At 46.9% G+C, this 24,860-nt stretch overlaps 1 protein-coding gene across 1 annotated transcript in view; it reads right to left on the bottom strand.

The window, feature by feature from the left end:
* The window catches only part of LOC140715548 (host cell factor 1-like), a 33,280-nt gene extending 8,821 nt beyond the window's left edge, over window positions 1-24,459 (bottom strand). Inside the window, exons 1-8 of the mRNA XM_073027903.1 lie at window positions 24,442-24,459; window positions 23,982-24,312; window positions 20,871-21,031; window positions 16,335-16,674; window positions 15,758-16,054; window positions 7,525-7,643; window positions 6,697-6,837; window positions 2,023-2,208 (exon numbers count right to left, since the gene is read on the bottom strand). Of these exons, the coding sequence (XP_072884004.1) occupies window positions 2,023-2,208; window positions 6,697-6,837; window positions 7,525-7,643; window positions 15,758-16,054; window positions 16,335-16,674; window positions 20,871-21,031; window positions 23,982-24,312; window positions 24,442-24,459 (1,593 nt within the window). The remainder of the gene's footprint in view (window positions 1-2,022; window positions 2,209-6,696; window positions 6,838-7,524; window positions 7,644-15,757; window positions 16,055-16,334; window positions 16,675-20,870; window positions 21,032-23,981; window positions 24,313-24,441) is intronic.
* Between the last annotated feature and the right edge of the window lie 401 nt (window positions 24,460-24,860).

The following is a 24,860-nucleotide window of genomic DNA, read 5'->3' as shown; positions in this document are numbered from 1 at the left end:
AGATTTCCTCAAGGTGAATGCAAGGTTGAATTTCTTCAGGCTGATACTGATGCTGTTTTTCAAGCGTTTCCTTTACTGATCGTCCTTCAACTGGGGAGACGTGACTTAGGCAGCTGAAGGACATTAGAGTCGGGGTGGAAATGTTGTTCACGTTGGCCTCCTCCAGTACTCTGGTGTTAGTGTCTCTAATTCCACACGATTCTCAACGTTTTCAAGGCTTTTTGGATGCCTCCTGTAAGTGGTCCATGATATTAGGGCATATTCTGGAGTTGGGTATATAACAACTATTAAGTTCAACAGCAGCCGTATGTCAGATTTGAATGTGGAATTTAAAGTGCAGCCCTGAACGATAGTTTTCCTGGAGTTGTGGACTGGACCTGATATCAAACCAGACAATGCTAATTAACGTTCATTTTGGGTGTCTGGAATGTGTGGATGTGAAGGTGGTGTGAAAACTGTATGTAATTCAAAGGAAGCATTGTAAATGCATTGTAACTACAGAATTGTCCAGCTGTCACCTTCAATCTTTAGCATACAAAAATGACATGTAACATTCGGTCTAAAGGCTTCTTTCTTTGAAAGTGTCTCATTTTGTTGAATAAAACACTTTTCTATCTGCTAGCTTCAGTACTTCTCTGGTGACTGTTCACACTAGAGCACAATTCAGCTCCATACCGTAATGTAGGAAGGATGACTGCTCTATAGACCAAAAGCTTTGTTGGGTCTTTGAAGACTTTTTCCCCTTAGCCTTGCACTAGCTCCACCAGCACTATTTAGGCGGTGGCTGATTTCTGAGCTGAGGACTGCTTCTGAGGAGAGAATGCTGCCATGGTAGGTTATGTGGTCTACATTTTCATAGGCGATACCGTTGACTTTCACGGAGGGCTGGATAAATGGCTGGTTGCGCAGTAGCTGATATAGGACCTGTGTCTTTTTTTAATATTCAAAACAGGACACTGGGTCCTATATACCTTTTGGCAAAGGGATTCAGGATACATCGGAGCTCTTCTTCAGAGTGTGCTGTGATGCTGCTGTCATTTGCATGCTGAAGCTCCATGATAGTGGTGGTGCTGACTTTGTACTTGGCCTTGAACCAGGCCTGCTGTCTCCTGTATACGTGATTGGGATGCCCTGTTGCAAGTCTTGGCCAACGAGGCAAAGGATGGCAGGAAAAGAGATGTCAAATAGGGTGGGTGTAATGGCCCTCCAACCATCTACACTAGGGATTCCCAACCTATTTTAAGTCATACATCCCTACCATTAACTGAAGGGTCTGTGGACCCCAGGTTGGGAACCCCTGATCTACACTTTGTCATTTTGTATTGTTGCAGTGATCCCACACATTGCTAGGATGATAGGAGTGTGTAGAACCTGGGGGGGGGGGGGGGGGGGGAGGCAGAGAAATGGGACTCAGAGGGACACACGGACACCATGCAACAACTAAGGAGCTTATTAAATCTCTCCCCTCTCACCCCAAACTTGTGCCCTGCAGTGTGGCATGTCATACCTTGAGTTCAAGAGCCACAAGGTAATGTTACAGCTCTATAAAGCCCTGATTACGCCACACTTTGTGCTATGCTCAGTTCTGGTCGTCTCATTACAGGAAGGATGTGGAAGCTTTACAAAGGGTGCTGTCTTGATTAGAAAGCATGTCCTACGAGGAGAGGTTGAGCAAGCTAGGGCTTTTCGCTCTGTGGCGCGAAGGAGGACGAGAGGTCCTTTTTAAACACAGAGGGGGGTGAGTGTGTGGAATGCGCTGGTGATAGAGGCAGATACATTAGGGTCATTTTAGGCACATGGATGACAGGGAAATGGAGGACTATGTAAGAGGGAAGGGTTAGATTGATCTTGGAGTAGGTTCAATATTGTGGGCCGAAAGGCCTGTTCTGTTCGATGCACTGGTTCTTGATTCTCCAACCCTGGGGTTAAAGACTCTGTGCTTTCACCCAACCTGACATTTGCTCCTGGAGAAACACACCCTCCTACCCCCCAACTCCTCCACATGCTTCCTTTTCATTTCACCTTGCTGATCTTTATGGCACACGGCGCTCCAGGGAACCCCGGCAGGCAGGTCTTGAACGCGGAGATCTCACTGAACGGCCCCCGGCCACAGGCGTTGATGCCCGCCACCCGGAACTTGTAGGCGGTGCCTGGCTGGAGTTCCTGGCGCTTCAGCTGGCTGTAGTCCGGCACCACGTACGTGTCATCCTGCAGGAGACAAGGCGAGAAAAAAATATCAGCAAGTCGGCTTGGCAGAAAGTGGCACTGCAACATTTCACTAACATTTTTCTGCATTTTCTACTGTCTTGATATACTTATGTACGGAACCATCTTTCTGAATGGCATGCAATAAAGAGGCTTTTCATTATATCCCAGCATATAAGGCTCAGAGCACAACACAACAAGCCCTTCGGTTTCCAAGGAAGAGTGATAAATACTGAATATTTTCATCTCTTCTGGTATTATACCAGTCTCATAAATGTCATTGATTAAATCAGTAAGTTTTTCAATTCCATTATCTTTAATTTATAATCTTAATTTGTTCTATTACTAATTCATCAGGACCTGCCGCCTTCCCTTCCTTCATCTTATTTACTGCAATATGAACTTCAGATTTTAATATACAAACCCCATTTCCAGAAAAGTTGGAATATTTTCCAAAATGCAATAAAAACAAAGATCTGTGATATGCTAATTCATGTGAACCCTTATTTAACTGACAAAAATACAAAGAAAAGATTTTCAATAGTTTTACTGACCAACTTAATTGTAGTTTGTAAATATACACAAATTTAGAATTTGATGGCTGCAACACACTCAACAAGTTGGGACAGAGTTAAAATAAGATTGAAAAGTGCACAGAATATTCAAGTAACACTGGTTTGGAAGATTCCACATTAAGCAGGCTAATTGGTAGCAGGTGAGGTATCATGACTGGGTATAAAAGTAGCATCCATCAAAGGCTCAGTCTTTGCAAGCAAGGGTGGGTCGTGGCTCACCCCTTTGTGCCAAAATTCGTGAGAGAATTGTTAGTCAGTTCAAAAGGAACATTTCCCAACGCAAGATTGCAGAGAATTTAGGTCTTTCAACATCTACAGTACATAATATTGTGAAAAGATTCAGAGAATTCAGAGACATCTCAGTGCGTAAAGGGCAAGGTCGGAAACCACTGCTGAATGCGCGTGATCTTTGAGCCCTCAGGCGGCACTGACTAAGAAACCGTCATGCTACTGTGACAATTATAGCCACCTGGGCTCAGGAGTACTTTGGAAAACCATTGTCACTTAACACAGTCCGTCACTGCATCCAGAAATGCAACCTGAAACTGTATTACGCAAAGAGGAAGCCATACATCAACTCTATGCAGAAACGCCGGCGAGTTCTCTGGGCCTGAGATCTCAGATGGACTGAAAGACTGTGGAACCGTGTGCTGTGGTCAGATGAGTCCACATTTCAGCTAGTTTTTGGAAAAAACGGTTGTCGAGTTCTCCGTGCCAAAGATGAAAACGACCATCCTGAATGTTATCAGTGAAAGGTGCAAAAGCCAGCATCTGTGATGGTATGGGGGTGCATCAGTGCCCACGGCATGGGTGAGTTGCATGTATGTGAAGGTGCCATTGACTCTGAGGCGTATATTAGGATTTTAGAGAGACATATGTTGCCATCAAGGCGACGTCTCTTCCCGGGACGTCCATGCTATTTCAGCAGGACAATGCCAGACCACATTCTGCACGGGCTACAACAGCGTGGCTTTGTAGACACAGCTTGACTGGCCTGCTGCCAGTCCAGATCTATCTCCTATGGAAAATGTATGGCGCATCATGTAGAGGAGAATCAGACAACGGAGACCACGGACTGTTGAGCAGCTGAAGTCTTATATCAAGCAAGAATGGACAAAATTTCCAATTGCAAATCTACTACAATTAGTATCCTCAGTTCCAAAACGATTATAAAGTGTTATTAAAAGGAAAGGTGATATAACACAATGGTAAACATGCCTCTGTCCCAACTTTTGTTGAGTGTGTTGCAGCCATCAAATCCTAAATTTGTGTATATTTACAAAATACAACTAAATTGGTCAGTAGAACTATTGAAAATCTTTTCTTTGTACTTTTGTCAGTTAAATAAAGGTTCATGTGAATTAACATATCACAGATATTTGTTTTTATTGCATTTTGTAAAATATCCCAACTTTTCTGGAAATGGGGTTTGTACTTGGACCTTCAATGTTCTTCTTAATGTCTGGTTTTTCGCCTCGGTCGTCTTCAAACAGTTCCTGAATATACTCAGTCCATCTGTTCATAATCTCATCTTTTTCCATGATAATGGTACCGTCCTTTGCTTTCAAACATCCATCTGAAGAACGGAGGAGCTTTCTACCAGCGACATTCTTGATTTGTTGACGTAACCTTTTTGGATCAGTAATAGGGATTCTTTCTAGTTGCTCACATTCCTGGTTTAACCATTCTCCTTTGGCTTTTTGACGTAAGCTTTTAACTTTTTTTATCTACTCGCAAGTTTGCTCTGCTGAAGTTCAAGGACGGTAAAGTCATCAAAGACCGTGCCAAGCAGATGGAGAGGTGGGCCGAGCACTACTAGAACCTGTTCTCCACTGAGAACATGGTCACTGAGTCAGCCCTTGCCAGTATCCCTGCCCTACCTGTCATGAAAGAGCTGGATCTACTCCCAACAGAGGAAGAACTCAGCAAGGCCATCGACTCACTTGTTCATGGCAGGGCACCAAGCAAAGACGGCATCCCTACAGAAGTGATCCAGTGCGGGAAACCAGTGCTCCTAAACCATCTTCATGAGCTGCTCTGCCAGTGCTGGGAGGAGGAATCAGTTCCCCAAGACATGCGAGACACAAACATCATCACATTGTTCAAGAATAAGGGAGACTGTAATAATTACAGAGGCATATTCCTGCTCAACACCATTGGCAAGGCGTTTGCCCGACTGCAGACGCTGGCAGAACGCGGCTACCCTGAGTCCCAGTGTGGCTTCAGAGCAGAGAGATCCACCATCGACATGATCTTCTAACTCAGGCAGCTGCAGGAGAACAGAGACAGCCGTTATCGATCTGACCAAGGCTTTCGACCTGGTTAGCAGAAGAGGCCTCTTCGCACTCCTGAAGAAGATCGAATGCCCATCAAAGCTGCTGAATCTCATTGCCTCTTTCCATGACGGCATGCAGGGACAGTACAATTCAATGGATCATCCTCAGAGCCCTTCCCCATCCAAAGCGGAGTGAAGCAGGGTTGTGTCCTTGCCCTGACGCTCTTCGGGATCTTCTCCCTCATACTGTTGTACACTTTCAGGACATCTGATGATGGAGCATACCTATACACTAGGTACGACAGCAAGCTCCTCAACCTCGCACGCCTCAGAGCAAAGACCAAAGTGTGTCAGGTCCTGATCCGGGAGATACTCTTCACTGATGATGCCGTCCTGACATCACACACTCGGTCTGGTCTCCAGAGGCTAGTAGTTCCCTGGCACATGTTTGCCAAGAGTTTGGCCTCAGCGTCAGTCTGAAAAAGACAGAGATCATGGGCTAGGATGTCAGCATAGTCCCCAGCATCAGTGACCACACCCCGCAAGCACTTTTCTGATATTGCCCAATGTCCTAAAACACTGTTTGCCATGTTTTCATCCATAAGAATGGGATGTTTCACAAGAATGAATTAGTGTTGTATTTCTGTTTTGACGAGTTCCAGCACCTGTCCAACGAACTTCACTAATTCCCATGATGTTAATCTTTAGTCTTTCTATTTCATTCATCACATTGTCCAACCTTCCTGCTTGATATAGGGTTCTTACGTTCCAAGTGGCAGTAATTTTCTTTTGTGTTACTTGAATTTTATGAGCAGTAGCTTGATGACAGTCGGGGATCCCCTGCTGCCCAGAATCAACCCCATCGAGCGAAGCATCTTCAGAATTGTCTTGAAGATCCTCTTGACGCTGTTGTTGTGCGATACATTTTGTGAGTTTGACCATGGTTTTCTTAGCAATAGATTCTAGGAAACCTGGTATCTAGCAACGGTGGTTTGCTGTTGCCTTCCGTTGGGTGAACTGAAAGAATCGCCATTTCTCTTCCCAAATGTTCATCCGCCTGTACTATAGCCGTTGTCATTTGAGGTCCGAGCTCATCCACCTTCTCCGTCATAAGTTCAATTACTGAACCTGCCGGATCTGCCGTTGGCCTTCGCTCGTATCCTGAGCAGGAACCCTTGCAGGTGCTACCGTTCCGGGTCAGAGCGGCCCTGGGAGCAATGAATGACTAAGGGTAACTCCACTTTCCCCAAAGCTCTGAAAGTCAGAGCCTCATCACCGGTTTTGCAGTTTAGAGTCAGGATTGCATCATTTTGTATACCTCTATCAAATCTCCCCTCATTCCCCTCTAGGGAATAAAGTCTTAACCTATTTAATCTTTCCAAAGAACTCGGGTCCTTGCAACACCCGGTTCTCGTCCCTTCTCTCCTCCACACCCCGTCCTTTCCCCTCTTCCCCTGACACCCAGTACTTGCTCCCTCTCCACTCCACACCCCGTCCTCCCCCTCCTTTCCACCTCTTACCTCCACACCCAGTCCTCCTCCCCTCCATCTTCCCCTTCCCTCTCCCCCACACCCCAAACCCTCCGTCTATCCCCCACACCCTCTTCCCCTCTGCACTCTATCCCAGCCCAGCGACACTCACGTCTCTGGGAGAGGTGCTGTCAGACGGGAGGTGGTAGTGCGTGACCACCATACTCGTCCCCTTGATCACCCCCACGTCCATCCACTGGTTCTGGTCCTTCTTCACGGGGGGCTTCGGGGTGATGGGGGCTGCGTCTGCTTTCTGTAAAATGGGGAGAGGGGTTGGGAGAAAATGCAGCAGGATTAAAGGAGAATGTCAGGCAGCCCCCTCCACAGGCTTACCCCTGACTCCCCATGGCCATCCCCAGGGAGTGGTGAGACGGGAACAACAGCTTCGGACATTCCCAGCGAGATCAATCAGCACCGGTTTTCCCACTTCACCCACGGGAAGGAGGATTCCCTGAGTCACTGTAGAGTTAGGGGAGTATACCCCTGCGTCCTGGATCATATACACCCCACACTCCTGGTATCCCAGAAACAGATTGTGCTCCCACCACCCCCACCCCAAATCGTCTCCCCTCCCTCCAGACAGGGTTCCCGGGATGGGCACTATCCACCCTTCCACTAGGGTTTTGGGTTGGACACCGATTTCCCCTCACCCTGCCCAAAAACCCACTCCCTCAGGTCTGGGGCAATACTACCCACCCCCCACAGAGATCCTGGGAAACAATACTCCCCCACCCTCGAAGGCCCCAAGCAACACCACCCCATCTTCCCGGATTCCTGGGCAATGCCAGCCTGCCCCCTCCCGGGTTCCCAGGAAATGATAACCCCCAACCTGGGGAGGGGGATCCTGGCCACATTGTCTTACCCCTCCCACAGAATTCCTGGGCACCCCTCTGCACTTCCAACCCCACAACCTGTCACGGGTGTCTCCCAGATAGCTTACCGCTCCGGTGCCCTCGATGCCGTTAGCCACCTCGGTCAGGGCCGCTGCTGCCTGTAGTTTGGCTGGACTGGGCACTGCCGCCGGCTGTGGTGAGGACAGAGAGCTGGATGGCACCAGGCCTGTGGACAGGAGGGGAGCATCTCAGAGCAGGAGCACGCTGAGCTACCCCAACCCACTCCATCACTACTCCACCCACTGTCAGAAAGGGCCCCCCACGCTGCCACCGCTCTCTGATTCTTAGAGCATAGACCAGTACAGACCTAACCCTTCCCTCTCACAAGGCCCTCCATTTTTCTATGATCCGTGTGCCTTTCTAAGAGTCTCTTATATGTTCCTAAGATATCTACCTCTACCACCACCCCTGGCAGTGCGTCCCACACACCCACCAACCTCTGTGTAAAAAAAAACCTCTTCCCTCCAATCTCTTTAAATGGATGTCCTCAAGATTTGGCCATTTTCGCCCGGGTGAAAAGGTCTCTGGCTGTCCACTTGATCAGTGCCTCTTATCATCTTGTACGCCTCTAGCAAGTCACATCTCATCCTCCTTTGGTCCAAAGAGAAAAGCCCGAGCTTGCTCAACCTATCATGATTCAAATAGGCAACAATCATACCAGTACCTAAGAAGAATAATGCGGGCTGCCTTAATGACTATCACCCGGTAGCACTCACATCGACAGTGATGAAATGCTTTGACTAGACTGAACTCCTGCCTCAGCAAGGACCTGGACCCATTACAATTTGCCTATTGCCACAATAGCAGATGCAATCTCAATGGCTCTCCACACAGCTTTAGACCACCTAGACAACACAAACACCTACGTCAGGATGCTGTTCATCAACTATAGCTCAGCATTTAATACCATCATTCCCACAATCCTGTTTGAGAAGTTGCAGAACCTGGGCCTCTGTACCCCCCCTTCTGCAATTAGATCCTCAACTTCCTAACCGGAAGACCACAGTCTGTGCAGATTGGTGATAACATCTCCTCCTCGCTGACAATCAACACTGGTGCACCTCAGGGGTGTGTGCTTAGCCCACTGCTCTACTCTCTGTATACACATGACTGTGTGGCTAGGCATAGCTCAAATACCATCTACAAATTTTCTGACAATACAACCATCATTGGTAGAGTTTTAGGTGGTGACGAGAGGAGTGAGGTATGCCAACTAGAGCAGCAACAACCTGGCACTCAACGTCAGTAAGATGAAAGAGCTGATTGTGGACTTCAGGTAGGATAAGACGAAGGATCACAAACCAATACTCATTGAGGGATCAGAAATGGAGAGAGTGAGCAGCTTCAAGTTCCTCAGTGTCAAGATCTCCAAGGATCTCACCTGGTTCCAACATATTGGTGTAGTTATAAAGAAGGCAAAACAGTGACTATAATCTATTAGGAGTCTGAAGAGATTTGGCATGTAAATAAATACACTCAAATACTTCTACAGTTGTACCATGGAGAGCATTCTGACAGGCTGCATCACTGTCTGTACGGAGGGGCTACTGCACAGGACTGAAGAAGCTGCAGAAGGTTGTAAATCTAGTCAGCTCCATCTTGGGTACTAGCCTACAAAGTACCCAGGACATCTTTTGGGAGCGGTGTCTCAGAAAAGCAGTGTCCATTATTAAGGACCTCCAGCACCCAGGGCATGCCCTTTTCTCACTGTTACCATCAGGTAGAAGATACAGAAGCCTGAAGGCACACACTCAGCGATTCAGGAACAGTTTCTTTCCGTCTGCCATTCAGTTCCTAAATGGATACTGAAGCTTTGGGTACTACCTCACTTTTTTTTTAGTATACAGTATTTCTGTTTTTGCACATTCTTTTAAAGGTATTTGATATACATAATTGATTTATTTATTATGTTTATTTATTTCTCTCTCTCTCTCTCTCTCTCTCTCTCTCTCTCTCTCTGCTAGATTTTGTATTGCATTGAACTGCTGCTGCTAAGTTAACAAATTTCACATCACATGCTGGTGATAATAAACCTGATTCTGATTCATAAGATATGCTTTCTAATCCAGGTAGCACCTGGTAAATCTCTTCTGCATTCTCTCTAAACTTGCGCTGGGGCTATACGGCGTTGATGCGCGCCCCTGGGTGGTGGATGAGGGATCCCTCGTGTGAGGGGTGCACCGGATAATATGGAAGAAGGTGCCGCGAACCAACATAGCCTAGGAGAAGGAACTCCAATTCCAAACCCGGGTAGATAGGACTCGTTAGCCTTGGATGGCAGCCTATCTAGGAGAGAGTAAACTCTGATTTCAAACCCGGGCAGGTGGAGCTCGTTAGCATGGAAATGCCATCGCCTAGGGGAAGGTGACCCCAACAGAAAACCCCTGGTCCTCCAGGTTGGGGGTTTGCAATGGGCTAACAACCCGTTCACGTAAAACAAGCAATTGTTCCAGAAACCGTCAACAGATCGTCAACCACTAACCCAGATCTCAGGAAAAGCAGGGCCCCATTCAGGAGGCTGATGACGCGCTGCAACCAAACCCGTCAGGAAGCTGCAGGGCTGACAACCCTCCTTCACCCGAGGAAAACCATAATGGAGGTTCCAAAGCTGCTCTCACAGGAGAAATCTATCCTAATCGGAACATGGAATGTGAGATCGCTTTGGGAGACAGGTAGGTGTGCACAGGCAGTGAAGGAAATGAACCGATACCACCTCACACTCCTGGGCTTGTGCGAAGCAAAGTGGAATACTTTTGGTGAGACCAAACTGCAGACGGGAGAAACTCTGCTCTATTCCGGCAAAGAAAAAGAGGAAGACCCGCATGTGGCCCTGATGTTGTCCAAAGAAACAGCCGGAAGTTTGATAGAATGGGAACCAGTGTCCGACTGTATCATCACAGCCAGGTTCGAGTCCAGATTCCAGAAGGTATCCATTATCTTATGCTACGCCCCAACTAACAACGCAGAGGAAGAAAAAAAAGATCTCTTCTACACCCAGCTTCAAGCAGTAGTTGGAAAGGTACCTAAGCAAGATATGTTGATCGTCATGGGAGATCTGAATGCCAAAGTAGGCAGCGATAACACTGGCAGGGAGAGAGAGATGGGCCAGAATGGTTTGGGGAATATGAATGAAAATGGAGAACTCCTTACCGACTTCTGTGCCTTCAACGAACTGACCATTAGAGGTACCCTCTTTTCCCACCGACGCTGCCACAAGATAACCTGGGTCTCGCCTGACCATCAAACAGAGAACCAAATTGATTACCTCATAGTCCGCCAGCGCTGGAAAAGTTCATTGCAAGATGTGAGAGCCAAAAGAGGAGCAGATATTGGATCTGACCACCATTTGGTTGTTGCAAAGCTGAAGATGAAGCTGTCAGCCAAGAAGAAGCAACAGAACACGCGAATAAAGTTTGATGTTAGAAAACTACAGACGGAAGAAAACAAGAAAGATTTCCACATCGCCTTGCAAAACCGCTTTGGGGCTCTTCAAATAGAGGAACAAGATGAGAGAACAGCGGAACATGCCTGGATTAGCTTCAAGCAGGCAACTGTAGGAGCCTGCGAAGAAGTACTGGGAAGACCACCAATCAACAGTAAACCTTGGATCAGGGACGAGACATGGGAGAAGGTGGAGGAGAGGAAAAAGCTCAAACAGGAGTTGAATCAGGCCAGAACCTGGCAACAGAAACAAATCGCCGCCAACAGGTACAACGTGAGGGCCAAGGAGGTGAAGAAACAGCTCAGAAAGGACAAGAGGTCATACTTCAATGAAATAGCAGAGCAAGCAGAAACAGCGGCCAGTAAAGGGGACCTCAAGGCACTCTACATGACAACTAAACTTTTGAGAGGGAAGAAAAGCAATTTCAACAGACCTGTTAGAGACAAGACAGGCCATCTGCTCACTTCAGTTGAAGATCAGCTGGCGAGATGGAAGGAACACTTCCAGGAAGTATAGAATAGACCACCACCACAGAACCCACCTGACCTGGAGCCTGGAGACCCACTCAACATCAATATAGGTGAAATCACCAAGCAAGAAATTCGAAAAGCCCTGAAAAACGGCAAGGCTGCTGGAGAAGACAACATTCCTGCAGAAGCATTGAAAGAGGGTGGAGAGGTTACAGTGGACCATTTGCATATACTGCTGAATTTGATATGGAGAACAGGAGAGATCCCATCAGATTGGAAGAAGGGCCTCCTTGTGAAGCTGCCAAAATCTGGAGATCTTTCACTGTGTGGCAAGTGGAGGGGGATCACCTTGTTGTCCATTCCTAGCAAAGTTCTCACCAGGGTCATCTTGGAGCAGATGAAAGACGCCATTGACCAGAGACTTAGAGATGAGCAGGTAGGGTTCAGGAAAGAGAGATCATGCATTGACCAGATAGCTACACTTAGAGTCATTGTGGAACAGACAATAGAATGGCAAACTCCACTATATGTGTGTTTTATTAATTTTGAGAAGGCATTTGACAGCCTGGACAGAAAGTCAATGTGGAGCATCTTACAACACTATGGTGTACCGGAAGAGATGGTGAATATCGTCAAGCAGCTTTATGATGGCTTCTCATGCAGGGTCATCCACAATGGGAGATTGTCCGAAGAGTTCCTGGTCACTACTGGAGTCAGACAGGGATGCCTGCTGTCGCCTCTACTTTTTCTTGTGGTACTCGACTGGGCTACGAGAACAGCCTATGTTGGCTCAGAGAGAGGCACCCAGTGGACATTAACAGGGAAATTGGAAGACCTGGCATTTGCAGATGATCTCGCTCTTCTCTCACACCGGCTTCAAGATATGCAGAAGAAAGTAGATTCCTTGGGAGAGACCTCACAGCGAATAGGCCTTAAGATCAGTCAGGAGAAGACCAAAGTTCTACACATTAATAACAAACAAGAGGAGCCATTACGGATTGAAGGACAAATAGTTGAAGATGTAGACAAATTCACCTACCTCGGAAGCAAAATCAGTAAATCAGGAGGTACAGATGAGGACATCAGAGCAAGGATCGGAAAAGCCCAACATGTCTTCACAACCCTGCGACCTGTTTGGAGATCTACGGCCATCTCTGTCAAAACTAAACTCCGTATATTCAGCTCCAATGTGAAAGCCATCCTGCTATATGGATCCGAAACATGGAGAATCACTAACACCAGCCGCAACAAGATCCAGACCTTTCTCAACAAATGCCTCCGGCAGATCCTCCGCCTCAAGTGGTACGACAGAGTGTCAAACCTAGACCTATGGAAGAGAGCAACCAAGAGCCCATTGAATTCCAGATAAGGAGGAGGAAGTGGAGATGGGTCGGCCACACCTTGAGGAAGAGCCAGTCGAATGTCACTCGACAATCACTCGAATGGAATCCACAAGGGAAGAGAAGAAGAGGTCGCCCAAAGCAAACCTGGAGGCGTAGGCTTTTGGATGAACTGAAAGCCGCCGGCCAAACTTGGGAGACTGCAAAAACATCTGCTAGAGATCGCAGGAAGTGGAGGACTTTTGATGAGGCCTTATGCTCCATAAGGAGCAAAAAGGATTAAACAACATTCTCTCTAAAGCTTCCATATTCTTCCAATAACAAGACGACCAGAACTGAATTCAACAAACCAAGTGTGGTCTAACTAGAGTTTTACAGAGCAGCAACATTACCTCACGGCTCTTGAACTCAATCCCCTTGACTAATGAAGGCCAGCACTCCGTACACCTTGTTAACATGCACGGCAACTTGGCAAAAGTGTCCAATGGACACGGATCCCAAGATCCCTCTGTTCCTCCACACTGTTAAGAATCCTGCCATTAACCCTGTATTGTGTCTTCGAATTCGACCTTCCACAGTGAACCACTTCACACTTTTCTGGGTCGAACTCCATCTGCCACTTCTCAGCCCAGCTCCACATCCTGATGATGTCTTGTTGCCCTGCGATTTAGACACTCCACAGCACAGGAAAAGTGAGAGGCTTTCTGGTTGGGCACCTGCAGAACGTAGTGCTCCCCTGCTCCTTGGTGTGAGAGTTGGCTGGCTTGGCAGACGGACACAGGGAAATGGAGGGGCAGACACACAAGGTCCGTGACCAACAGCGCTCTGCAGGGATCAGTGCTGGTCTCTCTGATGTTTGTGATATGGAAAACGTACGAGGGTGGGTTAGTAAGTCTATGGACAATAGAAAGATTGGCGGAGTTGTGAAATATGAATAGGATTGTCAAAGGATACAGCAAAGGCTGAGCAAGGGTAAGGACCTGCACTTTGGGAGGTCACATAGAAGGACTCTTTAAGGTACTGAGCAACAGAAGGATCTTGGGTGCCAAGTACCCAGCTCCCTTTAAATGGCTATGGCAGTAAACAGACTAGTAAGGAAGACCTTCACAGGTCAGGGTGCAGAGTAAAGAGATTAAAAATTAGTTTATTTGTCACACATACATGGAAACAGAGTGAAATGGAACGTTGCATCAAATCAAATCAACAAAGAGTTTACTTGGCCGTCCGCAAGTGTCACCAGAGGTGCCAACATAGCGCGCTCACAACTCACTAACTCTAACCTGCACGTGGGAGGAAACTGGAGCACCCAGAGGAAATCCACGTGGTCATGGCGACGTACAAGCTCCTGATAGGCAGCAGCAAGAATCGAATCCTGATCTTACAACTGGCTGCTGTAAAGTGTCGTGCTAACCGTACCAGCCTGTTAGGAAGCCATGCTTTAGCTCTATAATGTGTTGGTTAGACTGCTCTTGGTGTTGTGTGCAGTTCTGGTTGCCTCATTACGGGAAGCATGTGGCAGCTTTGGAGAGGACGCAGAAGAGGCTCACCAGCCTGGATTGAGGGCATGAGGTTTGACTATCTCGGGTCAGTTCCTCTGGAGTGGTGGAGGCTGAGCTCAGCGATGGGGCAGCACGACAGCACAGCAGTTACTGAAACGCTAGTACAGTATGAGCGACCTGCGCTCCGGAGTATGTGTACTATATACAACCTTGAAGTTCATCTCTTTACAGGCAGCCACAAAACAAAGAAACCCAATGGAACCCATTTAAAAAAGACTGTCAAACTCTCAAAGTGCAGAAAAACAAAATAAATTGTGCAAACATTAAAAGTGAGCAAATAAGAATTGAAGTTCACAAAGGTGACCACAACCATAAAGCCAGTCACAGCCGATTCAGGAGCCCGTTAGTTGCAGGCCACAGCCCCAATTTCCTGCAGAGATGAATAAACCCCAGGGAGTAGTGAGCTGAACACTAGTCGGTCCTTTGCCTCCGGCCCCGAAACAACAACCTTTTCAATCTGGCCTGGTGCTTAAGTCGTTCCTTGCTCTCAGATCTGGGCCCAGCTGCTTCGATACTCTCTCGGGACCTGCTGCCTCGATTCGGCCCGTACCCGACCTTTCTAATTTGGCCCAGTGGTCAAACCTGGGCATGTTCATCACCTTACTACCATCTCCAAGGAGTCTGTACATCTTCCACGAGACTGTGTGGGTTTCCTCTGGGTGCTGCTATTTCCCACCGTGTTTCAAATACATATGGGTTAGGATTCGTAAGGTATATTGATGTGGAAAGTGTGGATACTGTTGAGGGCTGCCCCCAGTAAAATCCTCAGGCTGCGTTGGTTACTGATGCAAAAACAACGCATAATGTACATGTGACATCATGAAGTGTGTGGGTGTCATCTCTGGTGAGGGGCTTGTGTGTCCCTTTTGAGGCAACTCACTCACCTTTGGGCCCCATTGGACACTCTGCTCTCACCTGTGGCTCCAGGTAGCCGTTTGCCCGTGACAGTGGCCACACTCCGGTACACCGCTTCAAAAGCTGGGTTAAACCAGGTGAGGGTAGCCCAGTGAGATAGGAACATGCCTGTCCTAGCATTCAAAGTCAGCTCCGGCGGACTGGGGGATGAGATCTACAGTGAGATCCGACAGCCAGGGAGGCGGTCCTGCAACGCGGACAGCGAAGACGCCTGACAAGAAGTCGTGGTCACCTACTTCAACCAAGGATGACCCCGGATGTGACAACCACTCTTACCAGTGAACCAGGACTTTTGGGGTTGAGAGAGTGGAAATGCCCCAGGACAACAGTTTTTCTACTTTTAAAAATTCTCCTCTCTCCTGTCACTGTTAGATACAACCAACAACCAAAGATATGTGACAAATAGAGCTAATCTCAGTCTTGAGATAGGCTGAACTGTCAGAATCCCAGTGCAAATACAAAATACTAGAGGAGATAGAGGACGTGGAGGAAGGAGAGGGGAGAGACAGGGATCGCCGTGTCTGGGAGCAATGGTGCGGAGAGCAGCTACTTACTCTCAGTGGTTCCGGGTGACAGGAGGCTGTGCCCACCCCCTTCGCTGGCCGCACTACCCAGCCCGTTGCTCTCAGCTGCAGGGTCATTGAGGCTGTCAGCTGGGGCCAGGGCCTCCGTGGGGAGCTGGGGCTGGCTCTTGCTGGCCCCCTCCACCAGTGCGGCCAGGTCCTGGTGAGCGAGCACGGCCAACGGAATTGCCGGCTGCTGCCCTTCGGCTGCCTCGGTGCCCAGCTGCCTCAGGTCCGCCTCGTGAGGCTGCTGTCCTGTCTCCGGCGTGCCCACTGGGTCACTGGTTCCTGAGGGCAAGGAGGAAAAGAGTGGGGACATAAGTCAGTCCAGTGATCTCCCCCAATAATCTGCTCACAACACAGACCAGTGAGGTGATAGGGGGCTGGGACCCAGGACGGCGGGGAGATGTGGGCCTGGGACGGGAACCTGGGATGGCGGCAGACGCAGGGCCGGGACCTGAGAACCGGGGCAGTAGGGAGACAGAGCCAGAGAGAGAGAGAGAGAGAGAGAAACACACATAGAACAAGAGGCAGGATTGGGACTCCACCCAGTCCCATTGTGACCTACCCATGGCGGCCTGCTGGGCAGCCTGGAGGACGGCTTGCAGGGCTAGAGCCTGCACCTCCTCGGACACGGCTGCCTGCTCTGCCGCCTCGGCTGCCGCTGTCACCGCCAGCTCCTCGGGCGTCAGCCCCGTCAGCTCACCCGGCCCGCTGACCCGCTCTGCCATCAGTTGTGCTGGCGGAGTAAGCTGTTCGGCCGACGGTGGCTCCCCCAGAGGTAGGGCCTCTGCTGGGGGAGCAGGATCTCCACCAGGTGGCGCCAGGGACTCCTGCTCCGACGTAGAGGAGGTGGGCTGCTCAGTCGCTGTGGTGACATTAGTACCCTCTGATATTGAAGGAACGTTCTGAAAAAGCAATTGAAAGAAGGGCGGAGAATAAATTATTTAATCATGGCAACCACTAAAACCCTTCATGTGTCTCATGAAAATTGCAACATCTCGGATCACAAGACCCTGCAGCAGATAGTGAGGTCAGCTGAGAAGATCATCGGGGTCTCTCCTCCCGCTATTACGGACATTTACACCACACGCTGCATCCGCAAAGCAAACAGCATTATGAAGGACCCCACGCACCACTCATACAATCTCTTCTCCCTCCTGCCATCTGGGAAAAAGCACCAAAGCATTCAGGCTCTCACGACCAGACTATGTAACAATTTCTTCCCCCAAGCCATCAGACTCCTCAATACCCAGAGCCTGGACTGACACCAACTTACTGCCCTCTACTGTGCCTACTGACTTGCTTATTATTTATTGTAATGCCTGCACTGTTTTGTGCACTCTATGCAGTCCTGGGTAGGTCTGCAGTCTAGCGTAGTTTTTGTGTTGATTTGCGTAGTTCAGTGTAGTTTTGTATTGTTCACCATGGTCCTGAAAAACGTTGTCTGGTTTTTACTGTGCACTGTACCAGCAGTTATGGTCGAAATGACAATAAAATGTGACTTGACTTGATCAGCACTGTTCCCTCTAAGCTGCTTGGGTGTATGGCACACAATAACCGAAATGCTCACATGCACACAGTCTTTTATGTAATATTAATATAATTTTGAAATCTATTTAATACAATAGTGAAAACCCCTGTAATTAATTGTGTTAATGAATATAATTGATAAATTTTCTAAATAATAAACATACTGCATCCTTTACTTTGGAACATTTTAAAGCTTAAATGTATTTACGTTGTCAGTGTTTCAAATTGCAACACTGCTACAAATTGTGACAATAAACACAGAATGGAAATTGGTAGCTCATTGTTAATAAACCACTGTCCAGTAAAAACATTTTACTTTTGCCATTGTTTTGACTGCCTGACATCATTTACTTGTGTTGGGAGTTATGGTTTGTGTTTGGTTGTTGTGAAAAATTCTATATTCTGACTTTTTATGTAAGTAATCTTTTAAAAGAATCATAATCCAACAAGAAATTTTAAATTAAGAATTGTCAGATTGTAAAAATTAATTTCTAAAAGATTTTCTGCATGACTGTGGTTATGTTATTCAAATTATAATTTTTGACTTGTTAACTTTTTCAAATAATTATTCTTAGTATTCTCAATTAATCAAGTGCAAAGTGCAGAAACAAATATCCCTGTGATGATTGTACACTCTAGTATCAATTGTTTGGTGATGATTAAGTAAAGTATCTAAGTATTTAATTATTATTATTTTTAAGATCGCAAGGATGTTAGAAAAAAGCATGAGAGTTAAATGCTTTGAGGAACAAAGCTCATACAAATTTAAGGTAGAATCACTTTTGCAATTTGTAGAAACTTTGCGTCAAAAACAAAAAAACAAAAATTGCGATATTACATCAAGGTACTGGTGATGTTGCATGCACCACTTGTGCAGAAGCGAATGTTGGGGGCAACCAGTATTGTGGAAAAAAGGGACAAATGGAAGTTAGATGACTTAAAACGACATCTTAACCAGAGAATTCATATAGACGCAGTTACCAAATTGCGCAGCCAGAAGAAATGAGAAATTTTGCACATGTTAAATGGAACTCCAAAAGAGCGTGAAGCAACATTGAAACAAGATGCATGAAAGAAGCATAGTCAAAGTGGTAATAGACAACATTAACTTAGCAATTAAAATTAATTCTTCTATGTATTCTGTGCACACATGGCTACAGATGTAAATACAGCAGAGAGTTGGCCCAGCAAGTACTTTGCCTTTGAGTTTGTTGAGCACTGTTCCCTCTAAGTTCCTTAGCCACACAGGAACTGAAATGCTCCTGAGTACATAGCCTTTGCTGTCACGGAGCTGGGAATTTTCTTTTATATAACGCTAATATAATTTTTAAATTACGTGCTAGTATAATTTTCAAATCTATGTGAATATAATTGTAGAACAACCTGGAATTAATTGTGTTATGAATATAATACATAAATTTCTAAATAATCAACATACCAAAACCTTTACTTTGAAACACTTCAGAGCTTCAATGCATTTACACTGTTGGTGTTTCAAGTTACAACACTGTTACAAATTGTAATAATAAACACAGAATGGAAGTTAGTAGCTCATTGTTAATAAACAGCTGGCCCGCTGAACGCCGACAAGTTTAACGCTTTGTAAACTTTTAAAGATTTTCTTTGTTGTAGTTTATTACACCCTTCAACCAATATAATCAAAACTATGATTTTTCAATTTTCATTCTAAATATTCATATTACACAGTAAAAACATTTAAAGTACTGGGCAGCTTTCAGGCTGTGTATAAGTTTCCTACTCAAAGCAATGGTTGGTCCGTGTAGCTGTAAAACAAAATTAGAGGGAATGTTGTTGTTGAATGCAACAGATAATGGAAGATTGCGGAAATTTTTTCCATACACTAACTGCTGATGGAAGTACAGATGTTGCTGTACAGAAGTGTTCATTTAGTGTTTTAAGTTTTGACCAAAAAATTAAACTTTGTGTTTGTGAATATTTTGTAAGTAACTGCATGTGATGGTATCACTTTATTTTAGAATCAATAAAAACATTTTTATATCAACACCAATCTTAAAAAGGGTCTAGTTCTTCTACATCCCTGATGATGGCACAGTTTGTCATCGAAACACTGGTTACAATTGATACCCGTACCCGGCTGGAAGCCCTAGAATAGTTAATTCACCAATCATGATATTCAAAAGATGGTGATGTTTATATCAGACAGGGGAAATATTATACTTGGAAAATAATGGTGTGGCAGCAATTCTTCACCAAGAAATAAAGCATCTGAGCAACTTTGGTTGTAGATAGAGACGACATTCGATTAGACGATGCATGATAAAGAGTATCAATTCTGTAAGCTACAGAAATACTGCTACAAACAGTGTAGACAATGTTCAGCAGGTCATTGATTAAAAAAAGGAGAATTAGCTAATGTCAGAGAATGTGATGTGTCATTCAGACCACTAAATGAAGTAGGATGGCTGTCAAGACATTTTGCCGCTATTGCTTTAATGAGGAATTATTACGTTTTGAGGCAGTATTGCAAAAGGTAAATTAATGAATGTTTAATGATCCAATCAGCAACTACAGCCTGAAGATTTTAACCAATCCACAATATTAAGTAGAATTAACTGTCCTGAGTGAGGTTTTAGAAGAGCTGTCATCTTTAAAAATTCCTTCAAAAAAGCTGTGTGATTATGAGTGAAGTACTGCAGTACGCAAAAGCTAAAATTAACAAGTTATGGTCTGTTTATTGGAGGGACACAGGGCATCAATAATTTCTTTATGTTGATACTGTGCCTATTATTCGATTCATTCAACGTGTGTCTAATCACTCGGATAATAGGCTTCCTGACAATGAGTTATGAGAATGGCAAGCTTGACTGTTACTATTTCACAGGTAACTAATTTTTAATTTGTGAGAGTGTTGTACAACTGACAAAAAATACTCAGCTACTGTTACAAACTACGACAATATTGCAATTTCAAATTTGTTGTTTCTAAAACAGTTATGACTGGTTTAATTAAGACATTGACTGATATATAGAATCACATGCTTAGAACTGTCAGAGGTAAAAATAAATTAGAGGGATTATTGCCAATCAGCATAGAAAGAGCTTCACTCTGTGTCTGACCCCAGGAGTGTATGATGGGACGGTGTGGAGGGAGCTTCACTCTGTGTCTGACCCCGGGAGTGTATGATGGGACGGTGTGGAGGGAGCTTCACTCTGTGTCTGACCCCGGGAGTGTGTGATGGGACAGTGTGGAGGGAGATTCACTCTGTGTCTGACCCCGGGAGTGTGTGGTACGGTGCAGAGGGAGATTCATTCTGTGTCTGACCCTAGGATTGTGTTATATGACGTTGCGGAGGGAGCTTCACTCAGTGTCTGACCCCCTGAGAGTATGTGATGGGATATGCAGTGGGAGCTTCACTCTGTCAGTCTCCTGGGGCATCTGAACATGGACGTAATGCTCGGAAGTGGAGCTGTCAGTCAGGTACCTGCAGGTTGGGAAGAGGATACTGACACCTCGCTTCCACGTAATGGGACACTGCTCTCCCTCTGAGCCGTTGAGGTAGCGGAGAAACAGACTGGATCAGAGGACTTACCGGGATGGAGGGGCCGGGTGTGGGCGTGGACTGGGTGACGGTTGTGTTGGCCCCACTCTGTGCTGCAGACACGGTGGTGGCGGTGTTTGTGGTGCCTGCGGTCGCTGTCTCTCCGTGCACCGTCTCCGGGAGTCCCTGGGCATTCGTGGGAGGCGGCTGGACTGGGGTGGTGGAGTTGGGAAGATGATAGGGATGAGGGAAGGGGGAAAGAGAAAAGAGAAGGGAATGAAGTGAGAGAAGGCTGAAGATCCCAACCCATCTGCGCAAACGTTACCCACCCAACGTAAGACCTCAAGGGAGGAGCTAGATGAAGGCAGGAGTGATGCGCAGCCTGGAGGAGGGTCTTCACAGAGGGGATGTTGAGGAATGTCTTCAAAGAGGGAGGAGGTCGAAGGGCTGAGGAGCGCTGCGTGAGGGTCAATGGGGAGGGACTGTTGCACTGCACAATGGTGACGGGGAGGGAGCGCTGCGCTGTGGAAGGGGCAGTAGTAAAGAGAGCCCTGCCCTGGGTGTTTGGGGGGGGGGGGGGGCTTGTTCTGGCAGCTCACGTCACCCTCGGCTCCCCATCACCCCTTTCCATTATCTCCCCTCATGTTAATCATGTTCCCTGCATTCAGACTCCCCTACCCTGGGGCAAAAGACTGGCTATTCACTGTATCTGTGGCCGGCACTGATTTGTTAGCATCTCTCAAGTTGCCCATCAGCCTCCTGAGCTCCAGTGTAAACTTCCCCCAGCCCCTCCAGTCCCCTCTTACAATTTGAGCCTTATCAGCGAAGAGAACACCTTTGTTTATCCTCTTAGTACCAAAGTACAATACAGGCTCTTTGGCCCATGATGTTGTGCCAAACTTTCAATCTACACTGGGATCAATTCCCTCATAAACCTTCATTTTTCTATCATTCATGTGTTTCCTAAATGTCACTAATGTATCTGCCTCTATCACAAACACCTGGCAGTGCGTTCCACACACCATTAGAAAACCTTACCTCTGACATTCCTCCAATCACCTTCAAATTATGTTCTCTCATATTAGCCATTTCTGCTGTGGCAAAAAGATTCTGGCTGTCCTCTCTATCAATGCTTCTTATGGCGGGGAGGAGGTACGCCTCTACCAAAGGAGGTGTAAGGCGCTCCTTCCTTTTGCCTGCCTGCAGGTCACCCTTGGGCAAGGTGGTGGACGTTCGTTTGAGCAGATGGTGCATATCACACTCCTGGTTATGCGACCACTGACGCCAGGCAGATAATCTCTGAAGCGTATTCATAATGGCCAGGGGTCACCCGCCTTGTAAAGACACACCCTAGGAGACAATGGCAAACCACCTCTGTAGAATGATTTGCCAAGAACAATCATGGCCATAGATGGGAAGGTGGAGGGGGGGAGGCAGCCTTCCCCATGGCAAAAATCCTTGGCACTTCTCGGAATAAGGACAGATGGAAGACCATGAGGGACCATGTCATATAACAATGACACCTGTATAAAGCCACTTTCATCTTTCACTCAACCTTTCTTTGTAGGAAAAGCTCTCTAACCAGGCAGCATCTGCACCCCTTCTGGGTGCATTACCTTGTGGCTCTTGAACTCAATCCCCTGACCAATGAAGGTAAATACCATTTGGTTAGCATTCTTCTCACATCTCCTCAATCTAAGCCTTTAAGTATTCGGTAGGTTGAAATGAGTTCCCTCTCTCATCCTCTTGAATTCTATCAAGTACATACCATCAAATACTCCTTATATGTCGTGCCCTCTCAGGATGTGAAATGTTTCCAAAAGATCACCTGTCTATCTTCTAAACTCCAAGGAAACCTAATTAGTGTGCGGGCCTTTATTGGCTGGGGGATTGAAGTCTCAGCTCTTGAACTCCACCCTCGATTAAGACTGCCAACACCCTAAGGCTTTATAAGGCATCGGTCAGACTATATGTTGAACATGATGAGCAGTTTTGGGCCCTTTATCTACAGATCTGCTGCCACTGGAGAGAGTCCAGATGAGATTCACGACAATGATCCTGAGAATTAAAGGGTTAACGTGTGAAGAGCGTTTAATGCCTATGGGCCTGTAATTGCTGGAGATTAGAATTTTTTTGGGGTGGGAGGGGGCTCATAAAAAACTACCAACTATTGAAAGTCCTGGATAAAGTGGATGTGGAGAGGATGTTTCCTATAGTGGGGGAGTCTAGAACCAACAGGCAGAGTCTCAAAATCGAAGGATGTCCCCTTGATACAGAGAAGAGGAAATTTTTTAGCCAGAGAGTTGTGAATCTGTGGAACTCACTGCCACAGGTGGCTGTGCAGGCCAAGTAATTGGGTATATTCAAAGCGGAGATTGAAAGGTTCTCGATTAGTTAGGGCGATAAATGTTACGGGGAGAAGGCAGGATGGGGAATGGGGTCAAGAGGGATAATAAATTAGCCATGGTGAAATGATACAGCAGATTTGATGGGCTGAATGGCCTAATTCTGCTAATGATCCTATTACAACTTCATAAACACCCTATGAACTTGCATGCCGACTCTTGAGGAATCTATGGATGGAGGTTTGTGAGACTCTGAGGGACCTATCTATGTGGATTTGTGTGACTCTGAGGGATCTATGGACATGGACTTGTGCATATGATAATAAACTGGATGAATGGTTGTCAGGACATCCATGGTCTAAACATTGTTTTATACAGCTGCTACATTCAGAGTACAGGCCCATAGACATCAAATGGTCCTTGCACATTAAGCCTTTCATTCCTGGGATTGTTCTTGTGAACTATTCTGTCAACAGCGTTCAACCCACCCATGCCCGCCCTGCCCAGGACGTTCAACCTGCGCTTGCCTGCCCTGCCCAGGACGTTCAACCCGCCCACGCCAACTCTATCAAAGACATCCAAAACATCCATCTCTATCCAGGACTTTCGATTCTCCCATACATGGACAGGAAAGGTTTGTAGGGAAGCGGCCCAAATGCTGACAAAGGGGTTCAGCTCAGACAAGAACCTTGGTCAGCATGGATGAGTTGGGCTAAAGGGCTCATCTCCGCGCTTGCTGATGTAAGGTGGTTTCCCCTCAGACTCACTCCTCTGCACCCAGAACTCTGACACGTAACAACGGTAGCGAGCGCCTTACCCTGATTGGTACCAATGTTGGCAGTAACGGTGGTGGCGGTGTTGGTGGTGTTGGTCTCAGACGTCTCGTGGGGCGGGTTGGAACAGACCAGGGGGACCCCGCTGGCCGTCTGACCCTCCCCCTGGCCGGCCTCTGGCCCCGGCGCCAGGCCGGGCTGCTCGGTGGTGGGCGAGGCCAGGATGGTGACTGGGAGCTCCTGGATGGATGAAGCCTCAACCCCACTGGGCGCGGCGATCAATGTAACACGGGTGGGCTCAGTCGCGGGCTGGAGGCAGACAGAAAATACTATCAGGTGAGTTTTCCCCAACCATGGACTGACACTGTGAACAGGCTATAGGGACAAGGGGGGTGTCATGGAGAAAGCGAAGACGGTGAGGGTAAAGGCTAATTTATACTTGTGCGTACCAGCTATGCCGCGACCTACACCTTAGCCTTGATTTTCACTTCTGCGTCACTCTACGTTGAAGCGAGCATGCATTGGTGTGCGCCAAAATGCCAGTTGGCATTGAGGTTTCTATGCCACTGTGTTAGTTTCTTTGTGAGAGACATGGACGAGGAAATGCATTTCAAACATTTTCCCATGTCGGCAGGCAGATTTGACGATTTGGTTCATCTATTTCGCACAGCCTACAAACATGGCGGAGAAGAAGCAACCAGAAATGTGTAGGAGGAAATGCGATGCTACCAAGCAGACCAATCACAGTTGTTGCGGTCTGCATCGCCACGACATGTGAGTAACTTTTCTGGAGAGGTGCACGTCACCCTACAGCATAGGGTACAGCACAGATATGGTGTAGGGTAAGCGACACCTACGGCGTCGATGCGACGCACAAGTATACATCAGCCTTAAGGGATTAAAAATGAGAGTGGGGGGGCATG

The sequence above is a fragment of the Hemitrygon akajei genome, chromosome 24, assembly GCF_048418815.1.
Source record: "Hemitrygon akajei chromosome 24, sHemAka1.3, whole genome shotgun sequence".
Lineage (NCBI taxonomy): Eukaryota > Metazoa > Chordata > Chondrichthyes > Myliobatiformes > Dasyatidae > Hemitrygon > Hemitrygon akajei.
The sequence above is the reverse complement of the archived record's forward strand: the minus strand, read 5'-3'. Positions and strand labels throughout refer to the sequence as shown.